Source organism: Primulina tabacum, chromosome 15, assembly GCF_025594145.1.
Source record: "Primulina tabacum isolate GXHZ01 chromosome 15, ASM2559414v2, whole genome shotgun sequence".
NCBI classification, from domain to species: Eukaryota; Viridiplantae; Streptophyta; class Magnoliopsida; order Lamiales; family Gesneriaceae; genus Primulina; species Primulina tabacum.
Window position 1 is genome coordinate 18,394,018 of NC_134564.1, and position 26,693 is coordinate 18,420,710.

Consider the following 26,693-nt stretch of genomic DNA (forward strand, 5'->3'; position numbering starts at 1 on the left):
GCCCGAGTGCGAATGCCGCATATCCCAATCAAGATTACAGAAAGTATGGCGCTCGAGCGGTAATATTCTACCGCCCGAGCGCCACATATTTTTGGGAAGATTTCTTGTCCGATTCCCTACCTTATTTTGGAGGAAAGGATGATATGGAAAGGAGGAGAGGACGTTTTTTAGGGGATTCAGACTTCATTCATCAGCCGCCGCGAGCTTGGGAGAGAATTTTGCGCTTGGAGTTGAAGATTCGAAGATTTCCGGGCGTCGTTCATCGCATTTTCGTCTAGACTAGTATTTCTAATCTAGTTTTTATCATTTAAACTTAGTTTTGTTTATTTCTAATATGAATTCTAGTAGCTAAACTTTAATTATTTGTTCGGATAAAAGGGGATCCTACCCCGAACTTTGATTTAAATTAATTTACATATCGATTTTTGATGTATTCTTGATTATACTATTGTTTTATCGTGTTGTTAGAGCGTAGCTAACTTTAACAACGTTTTTATATTGCGAGTGAGTTCGAGAGAATAACTTGTGATAGGAACGAGTAGTATAATCCGTGGATCTACAATTTACATAGACATATGAAATTGGATACGCGCCGATAGTCATAGTCCTAAGGGTCGAAAACTAGGGGATTTCATAAATCGACAAACAATTCACTCTTAATAAATAATTAAAGACATTTAATTACTTCATTAAGTAGAATTAGTTTGGCATAGCTCGAGAGAGTGTGTTCAATTGAATAGGAAATCCTGTCGGAAGCATATAATCAATATCGAGCGAATTAATTAATTAACGAGGGGTAGGTGAACCGAAATTCCCAACAAATTCATTTCTTATTGAATTTTACTCCACCATTTTAGACATTATATTTCATTACTTGATTTCGAATATTTTTATTTGCATGTTTATTTGATTAGAGTAGTAATAAAACAACCAATCAATTTTCGTCGCTAAAGATTTAATAACTGAAAATAATAATTGTCAAACACAGTCTTCAGTGGAACGATACTCGTACTCCGGTACATTATACTATTACTTGACATCGTGCACTTGAGATTAATTTTTGAGCATATAAAACCATATTTTTATTAAAGATTTCACAGTGCAAGTTTTGCTCGATCAGTAACCAAAGTCTTTTAATGATACCTTATGGAAACAGAAGAGGGGGAGACGTAGAAGATTTCCTCTTCGAACTTCCAGACACAACCACTGTCTACTGCCTATTGTTTTATTGTTTTCTCCCTCATACCATCAGATCCTTTTCGCACTTATTATTGTGATATGCTGGATTATATATTCGAAAAAGATAAGCTATAATCTTTAACAGAATTCTAGCACCTTTGAAAAAACGTTCAACAAAGGAACTGGTTTATTCACCCCCCTCTAAACTCTATATCGATCCCCAACAAAACTACTCATTCTCTTTCTCATGCTGGAGGAGAACTTTTTGGAATAAATTATAAATTACCAAAAGCATATATTTGTAAAGATAAAAATTGTATTCTAACAAGTTTTTTAGTAGCAAAAGATATTTCTAGTTCATTAATACTTGGACTTCCTTTTATTTATCAAATTTATCCTTTAACTTATGTTAATGAAACATGTATTATAGGATTCTTTCAAGGTAACTCTATTTCCTTTGAATTTATAACTAAAAATGTTCATAGAATTTTAAATGAATTACAATAAAAGATTGAAAGAAAAACTTTCCAAATTAATTCTTTAAAAGAAGAAATAAAATTTCTAACTATAAATAATAAATTACAAAATTCTAAATTACAGGAAAAAATTAAAATTATATATAATAAATTTTCATTAGAAATATGTAATGATCTTCCAAATACTTTTTGGAATCGTAAAAAACATATTATTTCTCTTCCACATGAAGAAAATTTTGATGAAAAATATATTTCTACTAAGGCTCGTACTTTTCAAATGAATTTTGAATATTTAGAATTATGTAAAAATGAAGTTCAATCTTTATTAGAAAAAGGTTTAATAACACCTTCTCAATCTCCTTGGTCATGTACTGCTTTTTATGTTAATACAATTCTGAGAAAGAAAGATGAGTTCCTAGATTAGTCATAAATTACAAACCACTTAATAAGATGTTAGACTTACTTTAATTGTAACGTCAACCGTTTTAAAAGTGCGGAAATAATTTTTTTTAGTTTTAAAAAAGGCTCTCATTTGAGAATAAACATCTAAATAAGTCGCATGCATTCAATCCTACTTAAAAATACCATTTAAAGATTATCATAAACAATTACCAATAAAAATAAAGCGGAGTAAAAACGAGCAACATCCTAACATCAAACAGTAAAATAAAACAAAGTATAAAATACTCGTATCCGCTCAATAACATGAATCATAAATGTGCGGAAAATCATAAGGTCCTCGGGTCGTGTCTCCCACCAAGCCTACTGACTTAGAGTCCAGCACCTCTAGTCTCCTCGACATCGAACTCACCTGCATCGCACACGCCTACTGAGTCTAATGACCCAACACATTTGTACCATGATTTAGCAAATATCTATACATAGCACAAAACAGTGAAAAATATCATAAACAACAAATCTTTCATGAACTTTAAAAGCTTATTGTAAACGTGACAAATGCAATCGTGACGTGACAAAACATTTCATCGTTAATCATCATTCAGTTCATCATATATCATTAATCATTTATCATTTAGCGAATTCAGTTCATTAGAAGTGACTATCGTACATCGTCATTTACGATGGATACATAATACATAGAACCGCGGTACCCGGCGGCTGTCGGACATCAGTGACAGGATTACCCATCCACTGTGCCTACGCATCATTATCAGCATTTACATATACATCTTAAACATATACTTCGATAGCCACAACTAATTCCCATCATTCAAAACATCTTCAATTACATCACTTATAAAAATCATGCACAAAAGAAATTTTCTTTAAATTCAAGCATGCAACGTATATTTTCATAAAATTTTAAAAATCATGAATCATGATGAATAAAAATTTAAAATATCATAAATTTCTGCTCAGGGCGCTGTCAGGCCCAAAATCTCTCCCCAGATGCAAAATGACAATTTTGCCCTCATTTTGCCCTGAAACCCAAAAATTATCGTTTTAAACCCGGACCTCTAAAATTGACCCGAAACTTACCAAACTCTTTAAAATGTCACAATTTTGCCCTCATTTTGCCCTGAAAGCCAAAACATATCGTTTTAAACCTGGACCTATAAAATTGACCCGAAGCTTACCAAACTCTTTAAAATGTCCCAAATCATATTTACAAGCATTCCTAGATGTAAACTCGAGCCTCAGGGTAACTTCCATCAGTGTTCGAGCCACCCTCAGCCTTTACCCAAACCCCGCAAGGCCTGGCTCAAGCCTCGGATCGCCTCTTACACTGCCAGTCCCAACCCAATCACGCAATCTCCTAAAAACACACACCCGACGCAGCAGCTCTCTCTCGGATCTTCAACCTACAGCCCAAGCCATGATTCTTCACCTCAATTCAGTCTCTGATAATCACGTTCAGTCCCTAAACCAACTAAAACCGCAGCCCCTAGCACCAAAGTTCAGAAAAATCGTGAGCAACACATATAGATTGCAAGAAAACACATTGAAATCGAAAATCTTTCAAGGACATGCTTGGATCGGAAATTTTTATGCATGAACACAAAAATCAGTATATAAAAAGTGCATGATGGAAGAAATGATGATACAAAGCATGACTTTGATGTTATAGGCGCGAGGGGATCGAAGAACGAGTGTCGGAGACTATTTTTCTTTCAAGAAATGAGCTTGGCCGTGGCCTCCTTGGTGAGGTTTTGCTGAAGCCGAGAATGCGTTGATAGGTTAGGGTGTCGGCTGGTTTGGGAGTGATTAGGTTTAGGTTTAGGGTTAATTAGCATTATATAAATAGTTAATAAATAACTAATGGGCCCTAAATTGTTAATTAAAGGTTTAAAAAGAGTTTTAAGCCCAACAAGCTTAAAATTAGGCCCTTAAGTTCAAGCACACTCCCAAAAAATATTTCGTGTTGTAAAATTTTTGAAAATATTAGCCGAACCTTCAAAAAGTCCCCCGATTCGATAAAATTTGCGTAACAGATAAAAATAAAATCATGCGGATAAAAATATCCAATAAATTTCATTTTCTGAAAAATACCTTTAAAACATCATATATTAATCAATAAAAATTAATCGTGTAGTAAAAAAAATTTTTCTGAAAATTCTCCGGTCTCCGTTCTTTGTTCGAGCGCGAAATGCATCTAGAAACCCTAATGCATGAACTTTTAAAATTTCATGAAATAATTCTACCATGCATGAATTATGCATAAAACGCATAAAAATACTTAAACACATAATTTAAAATAAAACCTAGATTGCATGCATTCAGGTTACGCCTGGACCTTAAAACTCTCCCCCGCCCTTAAAAAAAATTTTGTCCTCGAAATTTAGAACGTACCGAATAACTCCGGGTAGCCACTCCTCATCTCGGTCTTGGTCTCCAAAGTAGCCTCCTCCTCGAAACGATTCAGCCACTTGACCTTGACCATCTGGATCACCTTGTTCCGGAGCCTCTTCTCTTGCCTGTCCAATATCTGGGTGGGTTTGTCCTCAAATGATAGGTGCGGTGTTAGCTGAAGTGGCTCATAGTTAAGCACATGCGAGGGATTCGACATGTACTTCCGCAGCATGGAGACGTGGAACACACATTATGAACTCCCTCCAGCTTCGACGGTAAAGCAACTCTCTATGCGAGTGACCCAACTCTCTCTAGGATCTCTAATGGTCCGATGAATCTAGGGAAGAGCTTGCCCTTCTTACCGAACCTCATCACGCCCTTCATCGGTGCGACCTTCACGAAAACATATCTACTGCGAACTCAAGATCTCGCTGCCTCTGATAAGCATATCTCTTCTGACAACTCTGTGCAGTCTTCATTCTGTCTCTAATCCAGGCCACTAAATCTGCTGTCTGTCTGACAATATCCTGACCTAACTCTGGACGCTCACCCACTTCATCCCAATAAACTGGCAACCTACAGTTCCTCTCGTACACTGCCTCATATGGAGCCACACCTATTGAAGACAGATAACTGTTGTTGTATGTGAACTCCACAAAAGGTAACTTTGGCTTCCAGCTACCCTGGAAGTCGATCATGCAAGCTCGGAGTAGGTCCTCCAGAATCTGAATCACCCTCTCTGACTGACCGTCTGTCTGAGGATGGAAGGCAGTACTGAACAATAACTTCGTACCTAACGCCTTGTGAAGACTCTTCCAAAACGCAAACGAGAACCTCGGATCCCTGTCTGACACGATGGACACTGGAATCCGATGCATTCTGACTATCTCTCTGATCTATAGCTCTGCAAACTGAGTCATGGTAAATGTCTTCCTGATCGGTAAGAAATGGGCTGATTTAGTGAGGCGATCAACAATCACCCAGATGGCATTGCATCCTCCAGTAGTCTGCGGGAGCCCTATCACGAAGTCCATAGTAATGTTCTCCCATTTTCACTCGGGAATAGGAAGTGGTTTTAGTTTCCCTGCAGGTCTCTGGTGCTCTGCCTTAACCTGCTGACAAGTCAAACACTCGGAGACGAATCGGAGAATATCTCGATTCATGCCCGGCCACCAATACAGAGTCTGTAGATCCTTATACATCTTCGTACTCCTTGGATGGATGGAGTACGGAGTGTTGTTGACCTCGCTCAAGATATCTACTCGAATTGAATCACTGTCAGGAACCCATAGACGGTCCCTATATCTGACTATGCCGTCCACAACTGTATACAGTCTCTAGCCCTTAGCCTCATCTCTCTATCTCCACTTCTGTAACTGCTCGTCAAAAGTCTACCATGTGGGGATTCTTTTTCTCAGAGTCGGTTGTACTATCAGAGTAGTAAGATTCGGGGCCTCGCCCCTGGCATAAACTGCAAGCTCAAATATCAGAATCTCAGCCTATAGCGATCTCTACACTGACAGATGAGCGATTACTGCGTGCTTCCTGCTCGGAGCATCTACAACTACATTAGCCTTACCCGAATGGTAGCTAATGTTGCAATCATAGTCCTTCACCAGCTCAAGCCACCATTTATGTAACATATTCAGTTCCTTTTGTGTGAAGAAGTACTTCAGGCTCTCATGATCTGTAAAAATCCTACACTTCTCCCCATACATATAGTGTCTCCAGATCTTCAGGGCGAATACAACTGCTGTTAGCTCAAGGTCACGAGTTGTATAATTCTTCTCATGGACCTTCAGATGTCTGGACGCATAGGCTATCACTCTGTCCTACTGCATCAGAACCGCGTCCAAACCAAGCTTCGATGCATCCGTAAAAACCACAAACTCTCCCTGCCCCGATGGCATAGCTAGCACTGGTGCAGTAGTCAAAGCCTGCTTCAGTCGGTCAAAGCTCTCCTTGCACTGAGATCCCCAGATGAACTTGGCATTGTTCTTCGTAAAGGCGGTAATGGGCACCGCAATAGAAGCAAAGTCCTGGATAAACTTCATGTAGTAACCTGCAAATCCCAAGAAGCTACGGATCTCTGTCACATTCTTAGGAACTGACCAATCTCTTACTACCTCTACCTTGCTGGGGTCGACCTCTATGCCATCCTGAGATACAATATGGCCGAAGAATGCCACCCTGTCAAGCCAGAACTCTCATTTACTGAACTTGTCATACAATCGTCTATCCTGTAGAGTCTGCAATTGAAACATATGTTAAATCATTTTCTTAACTTGTACTAGATTTTTTTCTCCTCCTCCTTAATCTTTGTAATTCAAAATATACATATATATACTTTAAAAATATCTTGTATCATTTTAAAAATAAACAATCAACTAACATTTAAAAATCAAAGGAAAATATTTTAAATCGTAAAATCGTCAAATGTTTTACTAAACCTAAAAATAACATTTGAAAAGTATAGCCCATACTATAACCTCTCAAAAACCACTCATAAATAAATCGTCGAAAAAATATCTTTAGCATCACTTAAAATCATAAATCATAACTAGTGCAGAAAACTAGCGTCGGTCCTCGGTTTATGTGCACCTTCAGTCCAGCAAAGTCAACCATCAAGACCTCCATTTACATTATTATTGTAATCACCTGCATCAATCACACCTATTGAGTCTAAAGACTCAACACACCATAATCTTGATAACAAGTACTACATATACAGGTCACATACAACAGTGAAAATACTTGTACTTAAAATATCGTTTTTATGAAGATGCATAAACTTTAAACATAAAATTTTCGTAAACCTTTTCATGATGCATAAACTTTAAACAAAACGTTTTCATAATGATGCATCAACTTTAAACGTAAACATTTCCATAACATTTTTATAAACATTTTCATAAACATTTTCATATCCTCATAAACATATTCATATGAACATGCATACTTTGAACCTCAACATTTTTCTTTTCCTCATTAACAACATGTATCCATTCATCATGATCATAAAAATTTCTTTTTCATTGAATTCAGATCGTTAATTGCGACTTTTCTCATCCTCAAAAGTCGATGGATCCATCTACATGTAACAACAGTACTGGGCGACGGGGACATCAGCGACGATCTCTCGTCAACTGAGCCTTGGCCTATTCTCATCGAATAGAAATATGATTGTCGGGCTCCCTCGGGGCCTTCTCCCATAAATGGGCTCCCTTTGGGGCCTTTTCTCTCACAATATCCCCATTATTATCCTCATATCCTCAATAGTCACAATTACATCACTTTCTTCAACGTTTTACATTTTCATCACTTTATAAAATCTTGCATTTAATATCATTTTCCTTTTAAAAACAAGCATAAAAAAATATCTTTTAACGTTATTGTTTCCTCATAGAAATTCATAAACATTTTAAAAGAAACATTTTAACATATAAAAATCTATAAATTTTTTAAATAAACATTAACATCATAAACGTTCAAAATAACATTTTCACATCTTAAATAATAAACATTTAAAATAATCACTTTATCATCATAAAAATTTATAAACATTTAAAATAATCATATTAGCATATAAAGCAACATTCAGGACACTGCCATGACGTTTACTAATTTTTAGTTGTAAAATGATCGTTTTAGCCGTTGGCGTAAAATTCCACGTTTGACTTTTTCTTCATTTCATTGACTCTAATATGTCCCAAATAATTATTTAAGCTTACATGAATTTTGCCATATTTTTACTTGGCTTAAAATCGATAACTTTTAATTTATTATTTAAATACAACATATTACTGTGTTTTAATCCCGAATTAAACCAAACCTTAATATAAAATTTCCAAATTAAAAACTAAGACTTTTAATAATTATATGAGTTTAAATATAACTTTCCATAATTTTATTAAGCCTAAATCTAGGCGTTTTCATTAATTCTTTAATTAACATTTCGTGCGGCGATAAAATCACAGATAAATCCCAAACTTTAAATATATCATTTTTATTATTTATTCTACCCTTACAAGTCATAAGCCACACCCGTGCACCCATGGATTCAATTTTAGCATTTTAATTTTTGTTTTGGACACATAACCGAACATACCGAGCCATCTTCTAATTTACTCGAGCCACGCTCGAGCCACCTCGAGCCAAACCCAAGCCAACCCACCTAAGAACCCTTCTGATCAAGCCAGCCCAAAGAACATGGCCCTAACCCACGCACAAACCTCCTGGAAACCGACCCAATTGCATGTTGTGTGTGCGTGAATCTCCTTCCCTTCACCAAGACTCCTAGCCAACTAGGACACTTCCAGCCCTTAACCACTTGACACCTCATGACCCTAACCACCTTGGACCACGCCCAGATCAGACCAGACCAAACCCAACTCCTGAACCAGAGTAGCGAGCTATCTGTTGGAGAAAACAGTAGCCGCGCCACTCCATGGCTTCCTCATGTTTTCTTGAACCAGCAGCCAACCAAGCCGCCACAGCCCCTGCCCAGGCCCTTACGCACCCTCCTAGGACCCTAAAGAGTCGACCTAAACAACTTCCCCAGGCCCTGGATTGACCCAAGCCCCCAAAACACCAGAAGTCGAGCACTAGCCTTCACATAAGCCCCATACCTGTGCAGCTGGAGTTTTCTGGTCCTACAGCTTTCTCCAACCACCCAGACCTTGCACCACCCTATCTAGGCTCTCCCTAGAACCCTTATGACTCGATCTAGCCCAGCCCAAAGCCCCCAGGCCGAGCCATCTCCTCCTTGCACCAGCTGCTACCTTGCGCTGCTTTCTTGGTGCTCTCGTGTGGAGTCCTAGATTGCTAAGACTCCTCCCCAGCCCCTAGTCTCGAGTCCTAGCATGGCTGGGACTCTTCCCTTGACCCCTCACAGACCATAGCCATGCCCTGGTCCCAACCGAACCCATGTATAGTAGCAAAACCTTTGAAGCCGAGCCACAAATTCACCAAACTGAAAGTTGGTTCCAGATTGTGTGTTCTGTTGTTGTGCAGCATTTTGGTGTTTTCTTTGGACTCTAAACTCATGTAAAACCATACAAGATCAAGTCCTAACTCATGGCAGGCCCTTGAGCATCAATCAAACATGATTTTGGATGAAATACAAGCTTTAAAATTCACCTATGATGCAAATTAGAAAATATAACATGATGCAACTTTTTTTCATGCAAAACATAATTAAATAAATGTGATGGATGAGTAAAAAGAGAATTATGACGTACTTATGCGTTATTAAATGCACGATTGTATGTTGACAAATCGAATAACGAAGACGAGGAGACGACGACTTGAACCCTTGCAAACTTTCAAACTTTCCTCCAATTAAGATGTGTGTGCCATGTGTTTTTGGGGTGAAAAAGAGTTCTGAATTTGAGTGCTAGGGTGGAGGCGTGCATATGGTAGGTTATGGGATTTATTTTACACATTAAATAGTTAATTAGACACTAATCAAAGCCTTGGCCCATTAACCATGTTAATTAGGCCCATTTAGCCAATTATTGTTTAATTAAAATATTAAAAATAGTTTTGTTTAATAAAGTTTGTGAATTTATTAGCCGGGTTGCCAAAAAGTTCGTATTTTTGTTGAAAATCCAAAACCGATAAAATTTACGCCCCGGCGTATAAAATCATCTCAAAACCCCGTATTTTCAAAAATAAGAAAAAATGTCACCTTTAAGTTAAATAATTAAAAATAAATTTTTAATAAATTTTTTTCTATTTTTCAGCCCTCGGTCTCCGTTATTCGATCGCGACTTGAATAACTTTTAAAATTACATTTTAATGCAAAAACGTAGAAAAATATATTTTAAAGATGCAAATATGCACAACATAATTAATTCATGCAATTAAAACATTTAATTAAAATACAAGATAATTTTATAACTTGCGTGCATGTGGTTCGCGTGGACCTATAAATTTTCGGGGCGTTACAATCTTACCCCCTTAAATTGAATTTCGTCCTCGAAATTTGCTTATCCTTAATAATCCAAAGTTTAGACTTAGTTCTAGTATCTCAAAAATCCACATTTTCGCTGCGCACTTTGATAAAACTTAAGTTCTAGAATGTCCTTACGTCTCCTTGATCCCAATTAAATTTTCCTTCTAAACCCTTATTTGCCAATCGCAACTTAAAAAGACCCACGATGACTTAATGCTATATTATTATACAATCGAATTTCAACTTTTCTTACAATTCTCAATATTAAAAGATGGATGACCATACTTATTGTATATTATTTTTCTTATTTTATATCCAAATAGTTCATCAACCTATCAAATTTCAATCTTAAAATCCCACAAACACCTACAAATTCTTAGATTTTCAAGCTTAACATTAATTCATCCCATAATACCCTTGATTAACATCCCTTATAACATTATAACCTAAGATATCCCAAGGTTCCAAATATTCTTAAAAGTCTAAATCAACAAAATTCTTATCAGTTAACCAATTCAATTCTCACTTAATGCTAAACTAGTCCCCAAATTCCTTAATAATTGCAAAATCAATTCTTAATTTCCTCAAAAATTATCCAATTGGTCCTGAATTTCGAAAAATCCTACGATTAACCATAAGTTCTTGGCATTCTAAATTTTCTTCTACGGATTTACCATAACATAAATTTTCAATTTTATACTTATTTACCCAAAAATCAATTCTCATAACCAGTCTTACCGAATCAGAGCTGAATTCGAGAATTACGGCAGTTCAGAGATTTAACCAGAATGTTCAGAACTTAAATTCGATAATCAGAGCAGAACATCGATCAGAGTGGCAGATATGTGATTTTTACTGTATGAGAATGATTATCTTATTATGTCAAATGTTTCAGAATTGCACGACAGAATTTTATATCGATAGTCAGAACCGAATACCAGGTAGTTTTGATATAAACAGATTAAATCAGTTGTGGCAGAATTTGTACTGAAATGTCTGAATTGTCAATAAATGAAGATAGGAAGATATAAATCAGAAGATTTATTACAGATTTTGTATATTTCTGACTAGACATGGGAGTACATTTCTATGGAGTTTGTAACGAAACTACCACAATCGTTCTAAGAGTGTGATGGGATGTGATTGTGATTGACAGATTGTTCAATCTACATATGTTAGTTTGTACAAGATGGACGTACAAACATGACCTGATTACAAAGATCTATGTCAGAGAAATCGTTAGATTAAACAGAATGCCAAAGTAGATTATATCAGATGGTGAATTTGGATTGATTTTGTACTTTTGGGAGAATATATAACAAGGTCTCGCACCTATTGGTTATAGATCAATGGACAGTCGGAGTGAACTATCCTGATTCTGGAGAATATCCAGGAACTATAGTGCTAGATGTTAGCACTAGTTGACATGATTTATTGTCACTTGCCAATTATCATATTACGATAGTTATCAAATGGGTATTGAGATAGCATCATTTGAGGCATTGTACAGTGAAAACTCCAGATTTTCTTCGGATGGTGATTATATCTCGGTGATACATGAGATTGGAATTGATGGGAGCAGAGATATGAAAAAGAAATTGAAACTGATTCAGAAGAGAATAAAGACAGCTCAGAATAAATAGATTGAATATATCAACGTCGGATGATGATTGTTGATATTTGAAGCTGGAAGATTTAATATAACCTTGATTGAAATTATCAGATTGATAGGAGATGATAATATTGATTTGTTATGAACTGTTAATTGGTATATATGGATGTTGTATAGCCAATATTGTGAAATTGATTCTATAATCAATCATTTGAGCGGTATTATGAGATGATACTTCTCGAAATATTAGTCCAAATTGAAATCAGAATCAGTAACAGAAAGAGGATTCAGAATAAAACTAATCCGTTATTAGAAGTTCAAAGGAATGGTTAGGGTATCAAAGAAGCTTTTTGGGAGACAGAATCTGAAAGGAAATGAAGATTCTAGCATCGTTTCCGTGAGGTGAGTTTCTTTCAGCTCCTGTATATACCTCATTTATTATCTCACTGGATATTCGACTTGATTACCTGTGATTTCGAGGACGAAATCGTATCTTGGAGAGGGAGAAATGTAAGGCCCGAGATTTTATTACTATAATTTGAGATTAATCTGAAATGATTTATTTATTAATGGAGATGATTATAGACGAAATGGATCAGACCAGGAAAGCCGAAAGAAGATTTGACATGAGGTGCAAGAAGAGTCCCCGCGCACATGCGCGACATGTATGGGCGCACATGCGCGAGGAAGACAGAACCATGCGCGCACATGCGCGGCTTGAATGCTCGCACATGCGGGGAACGTCCAGAGAGTTCGGCGCACATGCGCGGCGGAAGGCGCGCATATGCACGACGATGGGCGCGCATATGCGCGAGCGGTTGAGACTCAAGCGCCGAGATAATAAATCTCGCGCATATGCGCGGGGCTTAGGCGCGCATATGCGCGAGTCATGCAGAAGGAAAGTTTGACACTTGGTCTCTATTTGCGACGTGTATGTATATATATATATATATAAGAACAAGCCAATCTTCAGAAGAAAGAGGAGGAAATCGAGAAGCTCCAAGTCCTTCCGGGTGAGAATTTGAGTGTTACGCAAAATCCGTCCGTTTGTTTTTAAATCCGGACACGGTACTGTACTCCTCTCGTCGACAGCTACAACTGGACGAAATTTTTGTTACGTTTGGACATGATTTGAAATTATGATATTGTCAGAATTGAATATGAATCATATATGGCGTTTCTAATACAGTAGACATTGTATAATTGAAGTCAGATTAAAGAATAGACTGTTTATACAATTGTTATGATTTTCGAAAGATATTGATTGGGATTTGATATCAGAGTTGTGTTGTTACAAATTTTAAGTGTACAAATATTGAGATTATGAATTGTACTGATACTGATTATGAATTCTTATATTATATCTGTGATGTTGAGATTGACGGGGATATCGAAACTGTATTGTTATGCCATCGAAACATCAGTTGATTTAGAGTAATCAGATTCAGTAATGATTTCGATGATATCGTTGATATGATTAAATTGTACCTTGTTCAGATATGGATCAGATTATATCATGATTTGAGTAATGATCAGAACATGTTTTGAATCGAATTATATACTGATACTGTATTTATGCGATTGTCATTGCCAGACTGGGTATGGACAGATTGGAATACAAGACTTCGTCTTCGTCAGACCGGGAAGACAAAGGTATAATTCATGTTTTGTTTTGAGAAGACACAACTCAAATAAGATTCAATTTGAGTTTCCCAACAAAATCACATACTAGATTGTTGTTTATATTTTGTTATGATTATGCTTTGTTTATAGATTTATATTCAAGCATTTAAGATAGAAGAGTCATTGGCAGATTTGCCAAATTTCTAGATGTTCGGTGGTATCGACGCATAGGAGCAGATTTCCTCCGATTGTAGACATTCGATAAAGACAGGACCAAAGTCTAGGAATAAGACGTACCGTTACCCCGATTGGGAGGGTAGGTGACAGACATTGACGTCTTATTCACACCGAGATCCCTAGAGTTAGAGTCGAGTCGAGTCAAAATATGAATTGAAATGAGTTGCATGCTTATTTTATTTTGGTTTCAGAGATTATGGAACCCATTGTTACTGCATGCTTATTTTTATTTGGTTTCATAGACTATGAAACTTATTGTTATTGACTTTATACATGATAATATGCTTTATGATTTATATTGTGTATATGCATGTCTACCATGTTTTATACTGGGATGTATTCTGACCGGAGTATCCGGCTGTTGTCTTGTTTTGTATGTGTGCATGACAACAGGTGGGACAGGATCGAGGTCAAGAAGATGATGAGAGAAGACGAGTTTAGAGTTGTGATTCCGGACTTATTGTAGACTTGGTTTAATACTTGAAATTTAGTAGTTGAACCTTAGACTAGTTTGAATAATTGTTGTACATTATTGTACTTATATACTGAGATGTATATTAGTTACATTCCATTACGCTCCGCACTTGTGTTTTAAAAGAAAAATTTTTAGACCCTGTTTAGTTTAATTGATCATTAAATCCCAAAGATGATTAAGAAGATGATTAGCGTCCGGGTCCCCACAACAGGTGGTATCAGAGCGATAGATCCTTTAGACTGAGATAGAAGAGAATGAGCGGGGTAGATTGAGTTTTCTTGCCTTGCATGTGATTGCTAGCATGAGATTTATTTTAATGTTGATTTACATTATGTATGCTAGCATGATACTATGATTTACTGCTTTGAAATACATGTTTACCTGATTATCCGATTTGAGTTGGTATTATGTATTATTGAGTATGAATCAGATCTGATTCATGATCAGCAGTAAGATGATCCGAGAAAGAATGGAACAGGTTTGTAGTATTTGGGTTACTAATGGTTTTGGTAATCAGATATACCTCCTAGAAGAATTCCAGAACGGGGCAGTACTTCGGTTGAACAAATAGATATATCAGAAACTCCGATGGAAATACAGTTGAAGAAATTTCAGTCGTTTCAACCGCCAATTTTAAGGGGTACTGAGATGTCTGAAGAGTGTCGGAATTGGTTAGATGACATAGAACTGTTGTTTGATTTGCTTAATTATTCAGATGAACAGAGAATTAAATTGGTGCCCAACCAGTTACGAGAGGCCGCCAGGAGTTGGTGGATTACAATCGAGGGAGTATTAGAACAACGTGGTACTGTGATCACGTGGGAAGTCTTTAAAGCCGAATTCTATCAAAGATTTTTCTCAGTTTCATACCGAGAAGACAAAAGAGCAGAGTTTGAGAATTTGAAACAAGGCCAACTGAATATTGAAGAATATGTTGCTAAATTCTCTACTCTACTACGTTTTGCTCCTCAGATAGCTGGAAATGATGAAGATGTAGCTGATCAGTTCATCAAAGGATTGAATTCGGAGATAGTTGCATTGATAAATATGCAGCGACCTTACCATCTTGCTGATACTTTGAGTAGGGAAAAAAGAGCTCAGGTGAGTCTGATTCGACAACGAGAAAGATTGGATGTGATTCCACTCCAAACAAAACAACTCCCTCTTAGATTTGATAAAGGCAGTACGAGTGGAAAGTAAGATTTGCTGAAAGCTCGAAAGAAACAGTTTAAGAAGTTAGGGAGCGGACTGAGTGCTTCGTCTAGCTCCAGTGGTTCCAGCCCGAGTTATACTGGAGTATATTGCAGAGCTTGCGGAGGGAGACATCCCACAGAGCAATGCCAGGGAGTGACTGGTAGTTGCCATATTTGTAGACAGCCGGGACACTTTGCTAGAGTTTGTCCTTAGAGAAGTTCCCGAAGATTTTAGGGAGCAGAAGACCGAGGAACAGACACAGGACACACTTGATGATATAGTGGCAGCGTCTGATCGATTGAATCAAACAATTGAAGATTGTATTGAATACTCTGAGAATTGTGATTATTGTATACAGAAATTATTCAGATAAGAATCTTGCTTGAAACAGATTGTATTCAGAATAAGCGATATTTGAAGTTAATATACCGATTGATTTTGACACAGTTGAGATTGTGATCAGTGACTGAGAACGATACCGATATCAGAAAGATTAGAAATTTCAGAAATGTCAGAAATTTATTTTTGTCTGAGTTGGCAAATTATCTTATCCGATTATGTTTTGAACTGCTTGGGAATTGTTAACTTCTAGATAAGTATTTGATACAGATTGTATGGTTTGGGGGCATATCATCTTTGCAGATAATATAGCAGTTGATCTGGGCAACGTGAAGATGTAATCGATTATTCAAACCGAATCAGAGCTGAATTCGAGAATTACGGCAGTTCAGAGATTTAACCAGAATGTTCAGAACTTAAATTCGATGATCAGAGCAGAATATCGATCAGAGTGGCAGATATGTGATTTTTACTGTATGAGAATGATTATCTTGTGATGTCAAATATTTCAGAATTGCACGACAGAATTTGATATCGATAGTCAGAACCGAATACCAGGTATTTTTGATATAAACAGATTAAATCAGTTGTGGCAGAATTTGTACTGAAATGTCTGAATTGTCAATAAATGAAGATAGGAAGATAGAAATCAGAAGATTTATTACAGATTTTGTATATTTCTGACTAGACATGGGAGTACATTTCTATGGAGTTTGTAACGAAACTACCACAATCGTTCTAAGAGTGTGATGGGATGTGATTGTGATTGACAGATTGTTCAATCTACATATGTTAGTTTGTACAAAATGACGTACAAACATGACCAGATGACAAAGATCTATGTCAGAGAAATCGTTAGATTAAACAGAATGCCAAAGTATATTATATCAGATGGTGAATTTGGATTGATTTTGTACTTTTGGCAGAATATATAACAAGGTCTCGCATCTATTGGTTATAGATCAATGGACAGTCGGAGTGAACTATCCTGATTCTGGAGAATTTCCAGGAACTATAGTGCTAGATGTTAGCACTAGTTGACATGATTTATTGTCACTTGCCAATTATCATATTACGATAGTTATCAAATGGGTATTGAGATAGCATCATTTGAGGCATTGTACAGTGAAAACTCCAGATTTTCTTCGGATGGGGATTATATCACGGTGATACATGAGATTGGAATTGATGGGAGTAGATATATGAAAAAGAAATTGAAACTGATTCAGAAGAGAATAAAGACAGCTCAGAATAAATAGATTGAATATATCAACGTCGGATGATGATTGTTGATATTTGAAGCTGGAAGATTTAATATAACCTTGATTGAAATTATCAGATTGATAGGAGATGATAATATTGATTTGTTATGAACTGTTAATTGGTATATACGGATGTTGTATAGCCAATATTGTGAAATTGATTCTATAATCAATCATTTGAGCGGTATTATGAGATGATACTTCTCGAAATATTAGTCCAAATTGAAATCAGAATCAGAAAGGAAATGAAGATTCTAGCATCGTTTCCGTGAGGTGAGTTTCTTTCAGCTCCTGTATATACCTCCTTTAGTATCTCACTGGATATTCGACTTGATTACCTGTGATTTTGAGGACGAAATCGTATCTTAGAGGGGGAGAAATGTAAGGCCCGAGATTTTATTACTGTAATTTGAGATTAATCTGAAATGATTTGTTTATTAATGGAGATGATTATAGACGAAACGGATCAGACCGAGAAAGACGAAAGAAGATTTGACATGAGGTGCAAGAAGAGTCCCCGCGCACATGCGCGACATGTATGGGCGCACATGCGCAAGGAAGACAGAACCATGCGCGCACATGCGCGGCTTGAATACGCGCACATGCGCGGAACGTCAGAGAGTTCGGCGCACATGCGCGGCGGAAGGCACGCATATGCGCGAGTAAGTGGATGCATGAGACAGTAGGTCTCGCGCATATGCGCGACGATGGGCGCGCATATGCGCGAGAGGTTGAGACTCAAGCGCCGAGATAATAAATCTCGCGCATATGCGCGAGTCATGCAGAAGGAAAGTTTGACACTTGGTCTCTATATGCGACGTGTATGTATATATATATATATAAGAACAAGCCAATCTTTAGAAGAAAGAGGAGGAAATCGAGAAGCTCCAAGTCCTTTCGGGTGAAAATTTGAGTGTTACGCAAAATCCGTCCGTTTGTTTTTAAATCCGGACACGGTACTGTACTCCTCTCGTCGACAGCTACAACTGGACGTAAGTTTTGTTACGTTTGGACATGATTTGAAATTATGATGTTGTCAGAATTGAATATGAATCATATATGGCGTTTCTAATACAGTAGACATTGTATAATTGAAGTCAAATTAAAGAATAGACTGTTTATACAATTGTTGTGATTTTCGAAAGATATTGATTGGGATTTGATATCAGAGTTGTGTTGTTACTGATCTTAAGTGTACAAATATTGAGATTATGAATTGTACTGATACTGATTATGAATTCTGATATTATATCTGTGATGTTGAGATTGACGGGGATATCGAAACTGTATTGTTATGCCATCGAAACATCAGTTGATTTAGAGTGATCAGATTCAGTAATGATTTCGATGATATCGTTGATATGAATTAAATTGTACCTTGTTCAGATATGGATCAGATTATATACTGATTTGAGTAATGATCAGAACAGGTTTTGAATCGAATTATATACTGATACTGTATTTATGCGATTGTCATTGCCAGACTGGGTATGGACAGATTGGAATACAAGACTTCGTCTTCGTCAGACCGGGAAGACAAAGGTATAATTCATGTTTTGTTTTGGGAAGACACAACTCAAATAAGATTCAATTTGAGTTTCCCAACAAAATCACATACTAGATTGTTGTTTATATTTTGTTATGATTATGCTTTGTTTATAGATTTATATTCAAGCATTTAAGATAGAAGATTCATTGGCAGATTTGCCAAATTTCTAGATGTTCGGTGGTATCGACGCATAGGAGCAGATTTCCTCCGATTGTAGACATTCGATAAAGACAGGACCGAAGTCTAGGAATAAGACGTACCGACACCCCGATTGGGAGGGTAGGTGACAGACATTGACGTCTTATTCACACCGAGATCCCTAGAGTTAGAGTCGAGTCGAGTCAAAATATGAATTGATATGAGTTGCATGCTTATTTTATTTTGGTTTCAGAGATTATGGAACCCATTGTTACTGCATGCTTATTTTTATTTGGTTTCATATACTATGAAACCTATTGTTATTGACTTTATACATGATAATATGCTTTATGATTTATATTGTGTATATGCATGTCTACCATGTTTTATACTGGGATGTATTCTGACCGGAGTATCCGGCTGTTGTCTTGTTTTGTATGTGTGCATGACAACAGGTGGGACAGGATCGAGGTCAAGAAGATGATGAGAGAAGACGAGTTTAGATTGGTGATTCCGGACTTATTGTAGACTTGGTTTAATACTTGAAATTTAGTAGTTGAACCTTAGACTAGTTTGAATAATTGTTGTACATTATTGTACTTATATACTGAGATGTATATTAGTTACATTCTATTACGCTCCGCACTTGTGTTTTAAAAGAAAAATTTTTAGACCCTGTTTAGTTTAATTGATCATTAAATCACAAAGATGATTAAGAAGATGATTAGCGTCCGGGTCCCCACACATATCGTATCATGTATAGAAAATTCTAAACCATATAAATCATATATTATCATAAAACTATTAGACATGTGAATTAAACATATGATTCATATAATTATGCAGGTAACACCATAAAATCATATCAAGCATGTAAAACTTACAAATTTGAGGCTTGACGGCTGAACTTCCCAGCACTGTTGGTGGCTCAACCCTTTACGGAACCATTGCTCAGTTACCAACTGAAACGTCTGCTATTCATTTTTCTTAAAATGTGCTAGAAATTTTGTTTTTATTTTAAAATGATGTCAAAAATATTTTATGGTTCGGCCGAATGCTATGTGATATTTTTTTTTAAAAAATTTTTGACATATTTTATGCAAAACGAATAGCAGACGTTTCAGCAATACTGTCCTAAGATGCTGACTGTCAATGAAGACTATGACGAACTGATCTAAATATGGCTGAAACATGCGATTCATGAGATCCATGAAGATCGCGGGCACATTCGTCAGACCGAAGGGTATCACCAAGAACAAATAGTGTCCGTAACGCGTCTGGAAGGCTGTCTCATGCACATCTGACTCCCTCACTCTCAGCTGGTGGTACCCGGATCGAAGGTCTATCTTGGAGAACACTGAGACTCCCTGAAGCTGATCAAACAAATCATCGATCCTCGGCAATGGATACTTATTCTTCACTGTGACCATGTTCTGCTCTCTGTAATCGTTACACAGTCGCATGCTGCCATCCATTTTCTTAACAAAAAGAACTAGTGTGCCCCATGGAGAAAAGCTAGGGCGAATGAAACCCTTATCTAACAGATCCTGAATATGATATTTGAGCTCCTTCATCTCTGTAGGTGCTAACCAGTACGATACCTTTGATATCAGCACTGTCCCAGGCATAAGCTCAATCGAAATGTCCTCCTCTCTGTTTGGTGAGATGCCTGCAACATGGTCAGGGAAAACTCCGGGGAACTCCCTAACTACATCAATGTCCTCCAGCCTCTGACTGTCTTGCTCTGTCACTGACACGATGCTGGCTAAGAACGCCAGGCAGCCTCTCCTCATAAGTTTCCTCTCACACATGCAAGAAATGACGTGCGGCATCTGCTGATGTCTAGCTGCCTCAAAAACAAATGGCTTCCCACTGGGCGATCTGACAGAAATTGATCTCTGTCGAAAATCTATGACTGCATCGTGAGAAGATAGCCAGTCCATACCCAAAATGATGTCGAACTCCGGTAATGGTATCACAATCAAATCTGCGTGCACCATATATTTCTGTAACCGAAGCTCCAATCTCTTCATTATGTGGAAGGTGAACATCTGGTCCTCGGATGGGATCGATACCCTGAATCCTTAATCCATCGCTACTGGTAGCTCAATTGGTAACAAGTCTCTTTGAACTATGTACTTATCCCAGGAGGTCATAGGTTCGAGACTTGGGGAGGTATCACTCCACCAACCTGGTGTGGAGAGTCCTATGAGTAATGGCGCATGTGGAAAGCCCATGAGGAAAAGGCTCCAGTGAGAACCCAAGATGGGACAAGGCCCACAAGGGAGCCCCAGATCGGGATAGCCCATGGTCGTTACAAATTCCTAGTTGCTTCAAGAAAGATTCGGATATAAACAAATGCGTAGCCCCTGAATCTAGCAATGCATGCGTGGCTACACCTGCAATATATATCCTCCCTGCGACAAAATATACCATCAAATCTAATAATCTTAAACTTAAGGAATTCCTTATCGGCAATTAACCCAAAATCCTCGAAAAATCATTGAATTAACCCAAATATCATTCCCCAAAAATTTTGGAATCGAGCCTCATACATCAAAATTGCAATTTAGTCCCTTAAAGTTTGAAATTTTATTTTGGTCCTCAAAATCATATGTTATTACAATTGGGTCCCTAAAATTCCTCAATCCAATAATAAAATTCCTAATCCCAACTAGGTAGAGCATGCATCCTAATTTCATCTATGTTGTCAATCCCAATAAATAAATCCTCAAGCAAGCATTTAATCCAAGCAATCATGCGAAAATCAAAATCTTAAACAAAAAGGGTTACTGGTAATCAGTGTCGAGTCTGGATCTGCATAGGCCTCCTCGGCATGCAGCACATAGGCCCGACGAGTAGTGGGGTCTTTGCTCTTAGGTCTGTCTGCTGCTTTGTGGCCCTCCTGTCTACAAACGCAACACCTGTAGGTCCCCCATAAACACTTACTGATATGGAACTTACCGCACTGCGAGCATGTCTTCCTGTCTTCTGGCTTAGGCGCTCCTGGCGCCTGAGGGGGTCTCTGCTGCAGGGGCCTCCTGATTGACCCTGGCGCTTCAGCTGCCCTTGCTACCTCGGAGGTTTAGAGAACTGTTTCTTCGGTGGCTGGGAACTGGACTGAGGCTGGTGCCGCTTCTGCTGCAGCTCAAAATTTATGTCTCGGAGCGCCTGCTCCACCTGGGAAGCATAGGAAGTGGCCTCATCGTAACTCGCCGGCATCATCAACATCACATCCTAGAGAAGGGTAGGTCTCAGTCCATCCAAAAATTGCCGCAACTTCTGATCGGCATCTCTCGCTATCATGGGAACAAAATGGCAGCCTCTGTTGAACTTGCGGATGAACTCCGCCACAGATGAGTTCCCTTTGCGGAGACTCATAAACTCTCTCGTCATACGACCCTTGACGTCAGCTGGAAAGTATTTTCCGTAGAACAACTCCTTGAACCTGGCCCATGTAAGGGTGGCCAAGTCCAAAACATAGGCGGCTCCCTCCCACCACAGGGACACATCATCTCTCAGCATAAAGATGGTGCACCTGGCCCCGTCGCCATTCCTCATTTGAAGATAATCAAAGTGATGCTCTGGAGATCGAATCCATCCCTCTGCTAAGAATGGATCAGTAGTGCTCCTGAACTCCTTCGGGTTGAGCCGACGGAACTGCTCAAAAACATCTACCTGATGCCTAGGAGCCAGCTGAAACTGGTCCTCCAGTAGCCTAGCCATACCCTCCAGAACTCGGGTAGCTGGGTCTCCGGGCGGTGGTGGTGGTGGAGGTCCTCTGCCTCCTCCAGGAATCTCATCCTGCCTGTCTGCCCTGGGCTCGCGTCTGGGAGGCATATCTAATACAATTCAATTCATTAACGTAACCCATCATGCAATTAATCTAACTCTTGAAATAATAAACCTTAGACCGTAAAAGCAGTTAAACATAAGCAGTAAATCATCATAAGGCATAACTCATGAAAACATGCAGGTGATAACAATAAATTATTTAAATCATTTAAAACATAAAAGCTTACAGACTTGAGGTTTGAAGACTGAGCTGCAGAAGCTGACGGCGGCACAACCCTATATAGAACCCTTGCTCTGATACCAACTTTAACGTCTACCATTTTAAAAGTGCGAAAATAATTTTTTTTAAAAGGCTCTCATTTGAGAATAAACATCTAAATAAATCGCATGCATTCAATCTTACTTAAAAATACCATTTAAATATTATCATAAGCAATTACCAATAAAATAAAGAGGAGTAAAAACGAGCAACATCCTAACATCAAACAATAAAATAAAACATCGTATAAAATACTCGTATTCTCTCAATAACATGAAATCATAGATGTACGGAAAATCATAAGGTCCTCGGGTCGTGTCGTCCACCAGGCCTGCTAACTCAGAGTCCAGCACCTCTAGTCTCCTCGACATCGAAGTCACCTGCATCACACACGCCTAGTGAGTCTAAAGACTCAACACACCTGTACCATGATTTGAAAAATATCTATACATAGCACACAACAGTGAAAAATATCATAATCAACATATCTTTCATGAACTTTTAAAGCTTAATGTAAACGTGTCAACTGCAATCGTGACGTGACAAAACAGTTCATCGTTAATCATCATTCATCGTTCATCATTCATCATTCATCATTCATCATTTATAATTTAGCGAATTCAGTTCATTAGAAGTGACTATCATACATCATCATTTACGATGGATCCATCAACATAGAACCGCGGTACCCGGCGGCTGTCGGACATCCGTGACAGGATTACCCATCCACTGTGCCTAGGTCTCATCATCAACATTTATATATACATATTAAACATATACTTCGATAGCTACAACTAATTCCTATCATTCAAAACATCTTCATTTACTTCACTTATAAAAATCATGCACAAAAGAAATTTTCTTTAAATTCAAGCATGCAACGTATATTTTCATAAAATCTTAAAAATCGTAAATCATGATGCATAAAAATTTAAAATATCATAAATTTGTGCTCGGGATGGTGCCAGGACAAAAATCTCACCCCGGGTACAAAATGACCATTTTGCCCTGGAAACCCAAAAATTACCGTTTTACCCCTGGACCTCTAATATTGACTCAAAGCTTACCAAAATTCTTAAAACGTCCCAAATCATATTTACAAGCATTCCTAGACGTAAACTCGAACCAAATTCAGAACTTAACCGATTCGTTTTAAAACTTGGACTACGGTCCCGATTATAACCCGAATCGAACCTAAACTCAACTAAATTTTTCCCAAATTCTTACATTATAAACGTTAAAAAGGTGCTAAAACCATCAAGACTCAGCCCCTAAACATCTCTGAAAGGACCTAAAAGTTGCTGGACAGTTTCAGCTATTCTCTTATCAAGCCCTCATGAACCATCCGAACTCCACCAGCCCTAGGCTCGCACTTGCTCGCACCAGTCACAAGCCGAGCCATGTAGGACCTATACCAGACACACGGACCCGTCTCCATGCAAGCTGGAAGTCGCGATCGACCACTCGCCCTCAAGAACCACAAAACGTGACTACTTCTCCTAGGCACGCTCGATTAAGTTCAGTGGTGGTTTCAGCAGTGTTCGAGCCACCCTCAGCCTTTACTCAGACCCCACACGGCCTGGCTCAAGCCTTGAATCTCCTTGGACCGTCGGTCCCAACCCAATCACGCAATCTCCTACAAACACACACCCGACGCAGCAGCTCTCTCTCGGCACTTCAACCTATAGCCCAAGCCATGATTCTACCCCTCAAGTCAATCTCTGACAATCACGTTCAGTCCCTAAACCAACAAAAACTACAGCCCCTTGAACCAAAGTTGAGAAAAATCGTGAGCAACACATATTGACTGCAAGAAAACATATTGAAATAAAAAATCTTTCAAGGACATTCTAGGATCGGAAATTTTTATTCATGAACACAAACATCAGTATGTAAAACGTTCATGATGCGAGAAAATATGATACAAAGCATGCCTTTGATGTTATAGGCTCAAGGGGATCGAAGAACGAGTGCCGGTGAGTATTTTTCTTTTAAGAAATGAGCTTGGTCGTGGCCTCCTCGGTTAGGTTTTGCTGAAATCGAGAATGCAACGATAGGGAATGCTGTAGGCTGGTTGGGGAGGGATTAGGTTTAGGTTTAGGGTTAATTAGCATTATATAAATAGTTAATAAATAACTAATGAGCCCTAAATTGTTAATTAAAGGTTTAAAAAGAGTTTTAAGCCCAAAAAGCTTAAATTTAGGCTCATTAAGTTCAAACACACTCCAGAAAAATATTTCTTGTTGTAAAGTTTTTGAAAAAATTAGCCGAACTTTCAAAAAGTCCCCCGATTCGATAAAATATGCGTACCGGATAAAAATAAAATCATGCAGGTAAAAATACCAAATAAATCCCATTTTCTGAAAAATACCTTTAAAACATCATATATTAATTATTAAAAATTAATCGTGTAATAAAAATAATTTTTCTGAAAATTCCTCGGTCTTCGTTCCTCGTTCGAGCGCGAAATGCATCTAGAAACCCTAACGCATGAACTTTTAAAATCTCATTAAATAATTCTACCATGCATCAATTATGCATAAAATGCATAAAAATACTTAAACACATAATTTAAAATAAAATCCTAGATTGGATGCATTCAGGTTACGTGAATTAAGATCCTGGACCTTACATTAATTGTGGTGATGAGAATCAAAACTATTAGGTGGTGATAGAAAAAACATAGGAAAATGTAAATAGCAGAAGCACTCGTATCACTAAAGCAGAAGCACAACGTAGTCAAATCAGAAGCATAACTTAACTCTTTCGTTTGATCGTTATAAGTCTTAATGTTATTGTTATCTTACATAGTACTCGTATTAATTTCACCATTTAATGTTGTACGAAGACATTTAACATGCCTTAATAGTTTTGGTATAAAACAAAGACTGATTATCCTGAAGCTTTCTGCAGGACCCTTTTTCGGTGACAAAGCTGATTCACTCAGAGTCAAAGAAGCCGTTTTGTTTATAGACGTTGGATTCAAAGTTTCTATATATTAAAGGATCAATCTAATATAGAAAACATCGATTATTATTAACAAGGAACACATTCTCTTTCTATCATTCCAACATTGTTTTGAGCAATCAAGAACTACTCTTTATCTTCAAGCTCAATATACAGGAAAGTAGCACACTCTTTATAGTAGATATTTGATTTTCTGAGATCGTCTTGTGTTGCTGTTTCTTTATCTCTTCACAAGCTATTCACCTTATTACATCTTATTGAGAAGAGTTTGTAATCTGAAAAGAGTCTTTTTCATAACCATTTTTTATTCGTTAAATTGTTTTATGAAACTAAGAGTTTCAGTAGGCGAAGGGTAAGTCCTACTGAAGTGGGTGTGTGTAAGAGTTGTACTGTAAAAACCAAAGTCTTTTAGTGATACCTTCTGGAAACAGAAGAAGAGGAGACGTGGAAGATTTCATCTTCGAACTTCCAGAAACAACTATTGTTTAGTGCCTACTGTTTTATTGTTTTCACCTCAAACCATCAGATCATTTCTGCACAAGTTATTGTGATCTGCTGGAAATATATTCGAACAAGATAAGTTATAATCTCTAACAGGATTCTAGCACCTTTGCAAAAACTTCTAAGAAAGGAATGTGTTTATTCACCCCCCTCTAAACTCTAAATCAATCCCCAACAAGTGGTATCAGAGCAGGTTATTCTTGTTCTGAAAATCTACATCAGAAATGGCATATTTCAGCAAAGTCCCTATGTTCTCAAAAGAGGATTTCAATGATTGAAAGATTAGGATGTAAGCCCATCTTGCAGCCCAAAAAGATGAT

The 26,693-nt window shown here is 37.6% G+C and overlaps 1 protein-coding gene across 1 annotated transcript; it reads right to left on the reverse strand.

The window, feature by feature from the left end:
• Positions 1-6,298: 6,298 nt before the first annotated feature.
• Positions 6,299-20,884, reverse strand: LOC142525933 (uncharacterized). The gene is made up of 2 exons (XM_075630215.1): positions 20,262-20,884; positions 6,299-6,656 (listed from the first exon to the last, which is right to left on the reverse strand). Exons 1-2 carry the CDS (start codon positions 20,882-20,884, stop codon positions 6,299-6,301), a joined length of 981 nt encoding a protein of 326 aa, XP_075486330.1.
• Between the last annotated feature and the right edge of the window lie 5,809 nt (positions 20,885-26,693).

Bases quoted from the DNA above. Each gene is read 5' to 3' on its own strand.
- LOC142525933 (XM_075630215.1), bottom strand. From the start codon at position 20,884: ATGAAGAGATTGGAGCTTCGGTTACAGAAATATATGGTGCACGCAGAT. The intron at 6,657-20,261 runs GTATCCATTGCC...CTGGCTTGACAG, and splicing joins ATGGTCACAGTGAAGAATAA to GGTGGCATTCTTCGGCCATA.